Here is an 8,553-nt window from a genome sequence, read left to right as displayed (position 1 = left end):
ATATGTGTAAATTAATAGGTCAACTACGTATTCCGGAGTGTATATATAGATATTTTGGGTTAAATATGAGATATTATTGGAAGGAAAGGACATCACATAAAGGTACAATAGCTTGGAATCACAATTGAATATTTGAAAATGAAATGAAATGCCTCAAAAATTAAATATTTATACATCAAATAATATCTCTCTTGATATTTGTGTGGAAAATTTTAAATACTAAATAATAAATTAATTATAGCATCTTCCTTCATTTATTAATCATATTTAAGGTTTTTTAAAGCATTATTATATTATTTTATAGATGCTAAAACATAAAACTTATATTAAAATTCTAAATTTATTATTTATCATTTTTTCAAAATAAATAAATAAATAAATAAATAAAAGAAAATCTTTGGTATAAATTAAATATTTCCGGTCCAACCATTTTTGGACATTCTCTGTAGATCGGCTTTTGCCACAAGGGAGTACGCCATCGGCCGTTTACCAACTATGGAGGAGTCTGCTCCCGACCAATCTGCCACCGTAAACAGGTGGTTCCGCCGTCTTCCGGCGACCCTCAGCCCTAAAAATTCCGTCCTTGCAGAGATATCAGGTGCAGTTGGCGACCTCGGGACTTACATCCCCATCGTTCTCACTCTCACTCTGGTCTCCCATCTCGATCTCGGGACAACTCTTATCTTTACCGCTCTTTACAATATCGTTACCGGCCTTCTCTTCGGCATTCCGATGCCGGTTCAGCCGATGAAATCCATCGCCGCCGTCGCCGTCGCTGAGTCTACTCATCTCACTCTCCCTCAAATTGCCGCCGCGGGCCTTTCCACAGCTGCTGTCCTCCTAATACTCGGCGCCACTGGCCTTATGTCCGTTCTCTATCGATACCTCCCGCTGCCGGTCGTCCGCGGTATTCAGCTCTCTCAGGGCCTTTCCTTTGCCTTCACTGCTATTAGATACATTCGGTATGATCAAGATTTGGTCACCTCTAAATCCGGTGGATCTCGGTCCTGGCTTGGATTTGACGGCCTATTAGTTGCCCTAATTTCTTGTTTGTTTCTAATTTTGACCACCGGAGCTGGCGATTCTCACAATGAAGAACCGTCGTCTTCCGAATCGCATAATGCTTCTGAATCTCGTTCTGGCCGTCGCATTAGAAGGTTACGAATGTTATCTATGATTCCTGCTGCTCTGATTGTGTTCTTGTTTGGATTATTGATCTGTTTCCTTCGCGATCTTTCCGTTTTGAAATACCTAAAATTCGGCCCATCGAAATTGCATCTTCTGAGCATCACATGGGAAGATTGGAAAATAGGGTTTGTAAGAGCTGCAATTCCCCAAATTCCTCTTTCGATTTTGAACTCTGTAATTGCAGTTTGCAAATTGTCAGGGGATTTGTTTCCAGATCGTGAAGCTTCCGCCATGAGTGTGTCCATAAGTGTTGGGATAATGAACTTCGTCGGATGCTGGTTCGGCGCAATGCCGGTTTGTCACGGCGCCGGTGGCCTCGCCGGGCAGTATCGGTTCGGCGGCAGAAGTGGCGCATCGGTGGTGTTTTTAGGGATTGGGAAACTGGTTTTGGGATTGGCGTTTGGGAATTCGTTTGCACAGGTTTTGAATGAGTTCCCAATTGGGGTTCTTGGGGTGCTTCTTCTATTTGCAGGGATTGAATTGGCTATGGCTTCCAGGGACATGAACAGTAAAGAAGAATCATTTGTTATGTTGGTTTGTGCTGCTGTATCTCTCACAGGGTCCAGTGCTGCGTTGGGTTTTGGCGTTGGGATTGTGCTGTTTCTGCTTCTGAAACTGAGAGAATTCGACTGTTCTTCCTGTTCTTGCTTTGGGTTTCACAAGATGAAGCCCAAATCTGATGCTGAAGAAGAAGAACAACAACAAGGAACCCTGTTGTTAGCTTGAAGAGAAAAACGGTGTGTTTTCTTCTTCTTCTTTTTGATCTTGGCGGACACTGAATGTCTTTATAAATAGTTTATACCCATTTTATGTCTGCTGATATCTGCAATGTGCTGTCACTTGTACATACAATCTTGTCACTGTCTGAGTTTGGTTGTTCATATTGGATTTCCACTTGCATATGGTTCATCTACGGTAGGATTACAACCTAGGTCGAGTCGGTTAACTGTTTCATTCCGAATTATGAATCAAGTTATCTACTACTCTTAACGGTTAAAGCGAACCTTTCATTCCGAATTATGAATGAAATCTCCCCAAGTAGGAACCTCTTCATTCCAAATTATGAATCAATTCTCCCCAAGGAGGATTAGAATCTATGATGAGTTGGTTAACCATTTCATTCGGAATTAGGTTTTAACGGTCAAATTGAACCCTTTTATTCCAAATTATGAATCAAATCTCTTCAAGTAGGATTCGAACCTACGACGAATAGATTAATACTTGCATTCTAAATTATGAATCATCTCTCCGAGTAGGATTCTAAACTTATGACCAATTGGTTAACAACCGACCACTCTACCCCTGATCTACTAGGGAACAAACAACGGTAAATTAGGCCTTAAAGAATTCAATTTCCATTCTCAACCCGTGACCATATGAGCTTGAGGTTTCCTTTGTACCTCCTAGAACTTCTTCGTAGTGCGTCCGTTCTAGGTCCTGCAAAAATAAATGAAAAATCTTGCCCTACTAGTGAATTTTTGCCTACTTGAACCTACAATTTAATATACGGACAAAGATTGAAATAAGAGACAGGGTTAGATATAGAAAAGACTCGAGATAGAGAAGACTCTCTGTCCCCTTCCCCCCTTCCCTCCCCGACCTATAGACATCTATAATTTTATAAAACTATTTCGAAAATTATCATCATTAAAATAATTATTAAAAATAAAATTTTTGGAACCATATTCTTAGCACATTTTTTAAAAATAAATAAAACATTGTCTAAAATTCCAAGGAATCTTAAAATAATTTAAAATAGATTGAACTCATCTAATTTATCAAAATTAATTACCATTTTTAAAAAAATAAAAGAACGACGACGTCGGACTCCTCGTCCACCGGCGACCGAGAAGATTTACTGTCGCTCTCATCCATCACGTGAAATATCGAGATTACCCCCAACTAAATCAATCTAAATACCCAAAATATCCCAACGACCGCTTCCATTATCACGCTAAGTCTCCCACTTCCACTCCTACGTGGCCTGATTTTATTGCAGCATTTACTATCAACCCACGCGCCTATTGCATTTCCCATTCCACGCGTCTTTTCTAAACTCTATATACTTTTAATTTTAAGAATACACAAATTAAATATCTATTTTAGTTTTTCTATTTTTAAAAACCAACTATTTATTTATTGATTCCATGTTTATTTTAGATTTTTTTTATAAATTTTTTTATTAAGTATTGTAGTCCACGCGCTACGAGGAGGAGTGGGGAAAATAAAAAAAAATACAGTAGTTCGCAACCACCTAGTCAGAACGACTAGAAAATTCGGAGTAGACTTCAGCTCCAAGATCCATACTTCAGTCAAGCCCGTCTCTCTCTGTCTCTCACACAGCCCGATCGCTTGCTTCCGCCATGGTTTTCCCATCTTTTTAGTGCAGAAGATCAAAATTTCCTCTGTAGAACAGAGACAGGGGATCGATCCCGACAGACACCGAGGTTAGTAATCCTTGTCTCAATCTTGTTGGGTTTTCATGGTTCGAGCAACATTTGCGAGCTGATAGCTGAGAATCTTTTGAAGAACCATCTGGGTTTTCATTTTTGCGCTTGATGAAGACTGGAATTAGTATTTAAAGCCATGAAAAATCTTGTGTCTCTGTTTTTCTTTGTTCTTGCGCTGCAACTGTTTGAAGAAATGCGCTTTTCGTTTGGTCAATCAGATGCCCTAGGATTTGCGGTTGTTGAATCTGAAACTAAAGATGAAATTCCTAATGAAACTTATAATTATGAAAGGCATGATGAGGTGGAGAAACAATGCAAATTTGTTCTGTCAGCTGCAGCTGAAATCAGCTCGGATACTACTAGGTTTACTAGAATGAAGGAACAGCTTCAGTTTATGAATGGAGATTGGTGGCAAGATGAGGGAAAGTATCCTATAATGCCTTATGAAAATCTAACTCTTTCAGAAATGAACTTTATAAATGTTGAGAGCCCTTTGAAATTGATATCCTTTTGGGTTACTGATATTGATCCTGCCCATCAAACTAAGAAGTCTGTCAGTGTTAGTGGGTTAGTGTCAATGGGCATAGCTTTGGATCGTGCTTTTGACCAAAGGTCATATGGACATCCTCATTTTCAGTTTTGGCCTGGCTATTCTGAGCTCACACTGCCTTTTCAAGGAATCTATACTGAATCCAAGAAGAATGGTGGGGAAAGAGTGCTGTGTTTGTTGGGTAGTGGGATGCTACCTTCTCGTGATCAAGAGTCCGATAATCCGTGGAGTTGGGTCAAGGATTCAAATGGGAATCCTCACCAGATGCCACTTCTTCAAGACGATCAAATTCTACTTGTTTTGCGATATCCGATGAGGTATACGTTGACAAGTAGAGTAATCCTAGGTGAATTGAGAAGTTTGAACCCCAAGTCGAACTCTAAGTACTTCGACGACGTTCACATTTCGTCTCAACTCGGTGATGTGAACTATGATTTCACAGCTGAGAAAGTTGTCAAAAAAGCGTGTTCTCCGTACCCTTATAATGATGACTTTTTGAAGAAGAACATTAGTACGTATCGAGGTTCTTTTTGCAGGGTTTTGCAAGAAATGACAAGGGGACAAGCTTTCACAATCCTCCCAAACTGGAGATGCAACTCTACAGATGAATTTTGTAGGAAACTTGGTCCGTTTCTATCAGATAAAAAGATCAATGGTACCGACGGAGGTTTCAAAGATGTGAGCCTTTATATGCAGGACGTGAAATGCAAGCTGCGGGGCTCTAGCCATAACGACATATCTGCTAGCGTTTCTGCTGTCTTTCGGGCTGTTTCGCCATCGGAGAATATCTACACTGCTTGGAGAAGAACTGCACTTAATAACATGACAATGGTGTCTGAGGGAATGTGGAAGTCTTCCAGTGGGCAGCTTTGCATGGTTGGTTGTGTTGGGCTTGTTAATATCGATAAGAGCTCCTGTGACTCTAGGATCTGCCTGTATCTTCCGACCTCGTTTACTTTAAAACAACGAAGCATTCTTGTCGGTTCAATTTCGAGCATGAATGATAACCCAACATACTACCCTTTGTCATTTGAAAAGTTATTAAGGCCTACAGAGTTGTGGAGTTATTTTAGGGAGTCCCATCCATTTTACAGTTACACAAAGATTGCTTCAGCTGGTGCCGTGCTCGAGAAAAACGAGCCTTTCAGTTTTCGGGCTGTCGTAAAGAAGTCATTGCTGCATTATCCCAAACTGGAAGACACCGAAACATTCGAACTCAGTGAGTCTCTTCTCTTAGAAGATCTCACCCTTCATGTCCTTGCAGTTCCCATTCCAGCTCCTGGTTCTCAAGCTTCGAGAACGGATGTTCAGATGGATATTATCTCTGTTGGTTCCTTTTTCGGACGGGATTGGTCGAGGTTAAATGGATCCATCTCGGACATGGAAACTCCTTATCATGTTAAGCCTGAATACACTGAAAAGCAGCTGCTTGTGAATGTATCTGCATTACTCTCACTCTCAGGACAGACATATAGCAACTTTTCTGCGCTTTTCGTGGAGGGTATTTACGATCCACATGTTGGACATATGTATCTAGTTGGTTGCAGAGACGTTCGTGCATCGTGGAACGTTTTGCTCGAGAGCATGGATCTTGAAGATGGCTTGGATTGTCTAATTGAAGTAGTTGTGTCTTATCCTCCCACTACAGCTCAGTGGTTAATCAATCCAACTGCACAGGTCTCCATTTCCAGCCAACGAACAGAAGACGACCCTTTATATTTCAGCTCAATAAAACTCGAGACGATGCCGATCATGTATAGGAGGCAGCGACAAGATATCCTTTCTCGTAAGAGTGTCGAGGGTATACTCCGAATATTGACACTTTCACTAGCGATTGCTTGCATCACGAGTCAGATATTTTATATAAATCATAATCTCGAGTCTGTTCCGTTCATATCTCTTGTTACACTGGGAGTTCAAGCCCTTGGTTATACTCTTCCACTGGTCACTGGTGCTGAAGCTCTCTTCAAACGACGCAGTTCCGAATCATATGAGGAGTCGTATAATCTCGAAAATAATCTTTGGTTTGTCGTGATGGATTACGTCGTCAAGCTTCAAGTTGTAACCTCACTTCTATTGACTTTGAGACTTTGCCAGAAGGTTTGGAAATCTCGAATCAAGTTACTACGACAAGCTCCTCTCGAACCACACCGCGTCCCCAGTGATAAATGGGTGCTTATTACTACCTTCGTTATACATCTTGTCGGGTATGTAGCCGTTGTCGTGGTTCATGCTTCAAGGACAACCCAAACCCGGGTCGAGAGTTTCTTGATATCTAACAGAGCTTCAAGTTCCCACATGATGCAGGGATGGGAAAGGGACTTACAAGAGTATGTGGGTCTTGTTCAAGATTTTTGCTTACTTCCTCAAATCATTGGCAATTTCTTATGGCAAATTGATTGCAAACCTCTTAGGAAGTGTTATTTCATTGGAATCACTCTGGTTAGGCTTCTTCCACACATTTATGACTTAATTAGAGCTCCTTCTGTAAATCCTTACTTTGTTCAAGAGTATGAGTTTGTGAACCCAAGCATGGACTTCTACTCTAGATTTGGAGATGTTGCCATTCCTTCGATAGCATTGATCCTTGCGGTCGTCGTCTACGTTCAGCAACGATGGAGCTATGAGAAACTAAGCAACGGTCTCGTGGTCGGACGGATTAGGCTTCTTCCAAGCGCTTCTAGAATGTATCAGAGGTTGCCTTCCAAGTCATATGAAGCTGAGCTTGCTTCTGCTGAAAATGGTAACACCGAACGGGAAGACGTAGAATGATACCGAACGATTTACAGAACATGGTGACATCGAGGTTGTTATAACAGGCAATGTTGGTTTTTTTTTTTTTTTTGTTTCTTTTACATAGTAGGTGTTGTTTTTACTACATAGTTTCTGCTTGGTTACTGTTTATGGATGTTTCTGCGTCAAATAGAACACTCAGAAGCCTCATTTGAGGATGTCCTGAAATAAAGTTTTGAGAAGATCTTATGAGGATTAGTCTTTTGTTCCTCAAAGATGTTATAGGCTCAATTGATCACAGTTTCAAAACAGAACCATGGATCAAAAGCTAAAACATGACTAAGGAAATCAAGTGGAAGAAGAAACAAAGAAGAACCACTCCCGAACGTTGTCCTTAGCGTCTTGACGTTGCACAGAAGCCAAGCATGAAGCCCCGCATGATCAGCGTCTCGACGTTACGACTTGGGTGAAACAATGTGATACAATGTCACGCTCATTAAGAAGCAGTCACGTATGGAACCCATTAGTTGAATTTTTCTTTATGCGGTTTTCTTTTTAAGTTTTCGTATGGTAAGAAGTCCTCTGCCTTCCTTTCTATTTTTCGTTATTTCTCTTGTTTTAGTTATTTCCTTTGTTTTAGGAGGATGGTACTCCATAATTAAGTCATGGTTCCATTGGGGTAGCATTGATTATTATACAACTTGTATAAATAGTCTTAAACATCAATGAACATTGATTATTATACAACTTGTATAAATAGTCTTAAACATCAATGAAAATAGTATCTTCAAATTTCCATTTTAGTCTTAAGCTCCTTTTTATTCGAGTCTTACAACTATTAATTCAAAATAGGTCGAAAGAAGAATTCTACTTTTTCTCCCCCACAAACACCGTCTACCTCCACTTACGAGCAGAATTCATTGGCAGTGAACGAATTTGGATCTTGAATGTTCATGGCTTGAAGTAAAAAACAGTTTACAGTCATTTGCAAGGAACAAGGAACAAATCAAAGAACGGAGTCAACCTCCCCCTTCTTCTATTGATATCCATTCTCAAACTAGATACTCCCAGCCTTCTTTCGACCGATACTTCGCTTGAAACAACACTTCGATGTATTGACATAATGTAATGGCCCAAACCTATCACTAGCAGATATTGTCCTCTTTAAACTTTGTCTTCTAAGCTTACCTTCAAGGTTTTTTAAACGCATCTACTAAATAGGTTTCCACACTCTTACAAAGAATACTTCATTCTTCTCTCCAACGGAGGTGGGATCTCACACGTAATTCATCATACATCGCGACCATCTTTCTGTTCACTCACAGGGCATCGTTGATACTCGGGACAATGTTTTGGAACCTTTCTCCAAGAGATAACTTACAAAATTTTGGAACAATGTTATTTTTAGAGTATCTGACTTCTTGGTCGATAGTATATACCTGAAATAATTGAGTTATGTTCCGGACGACATAAAAGAAATGCCTTTCTAACCTAAAAATCAAAAGTTTGAATCTCGGATTTCTGCATATTACTAGACTCAAAATAGAGATGAATACAAAGAACAATTCAACCCCGTTAGTAAAAACTTGAAAGTAATTATTAGTTGCTCGACTAAGCCAATAGAAAAATATT

At 40.0% G+C, this 8,553-nt stretch overlaps 2 protein-coding genes across 2 annotated transcripts; both read left to right on the top strand.

Annotated features, from left to right (window-relative positions):
• The first annotated feature begins 413 nt into the window (after window positions 1-413).
• On the top strand, window positions 414-2,090 carry LOC111807657 (molybdate transporter 2). Its single transcript, XM_023693469.1, has one exon. It carries the CDS (start codon window positions 496-498, stop codon window positions 1,912-1,914), a length of 1,419 nt encoding a protein of 472 aa, XP_023549237.1. The 5' UTR covers window positions 414-495; the 3' UTR covers window positions 1,915-2,090.
• A 1,372-nt stretch (window positions 2,091-3,462) lies between these two features.
• On the top strand, window positions 3,463-7,425 carry LOC111806857. The gene has a single exon (XM_023692360.1). The coding sequence runs from the start codon at window positions 3,775-3,777 to the stop codon at window positions 6,958-6,960; it is 3,186 nt and encodes a 1,061-aa protein (XP_023548128.1). The 5' UTR covers window positions 3,463-3,774; the 3' UTR covers window positions 6,961-7,425.
• The last annotated feature ends 1,128 nt before the right edge of the window (window positions 7,426-8,553 follow it).

Source organism: Cucurbita pepo, chromosome LG12 (assembly GCF_002806865.2).
Source record: "Cucurbita pepo subsp. pepo cultivar mu-cu-16 chromosome LG12, ASM280686v2, whole genome shotgun sequence".
NCBI classification, from domain to species: domain Eukaryota; kingdom Viridiplantae; phylum Streptophyta; class Magnoliopsida; order Cucurbitales; family Cucurbitaceae; genus Cucurbita; species Cucurbita pepo.
This window is presented reverse-complemented; position numbering and strand designations above follow the sequence as displayed.

What these genes read in the sequence shown, in the direction of transcription:
- LOC111807657 (XM_023693469.1), top strand. Translation starts at nt 496, where the DNA reads ATGGAGGAGTCTGCTCCCGACCAATCTGCCACCGTAAACAGGTGGTTC.
- LOC111806857 (XM_023692360.1), top strand. Translation starts at nt 3,775, where the DNA reads ATGAAAAATCTTGTGTCTCTGTTTTTCTTTGTTCTTGCGCTGCAACTG.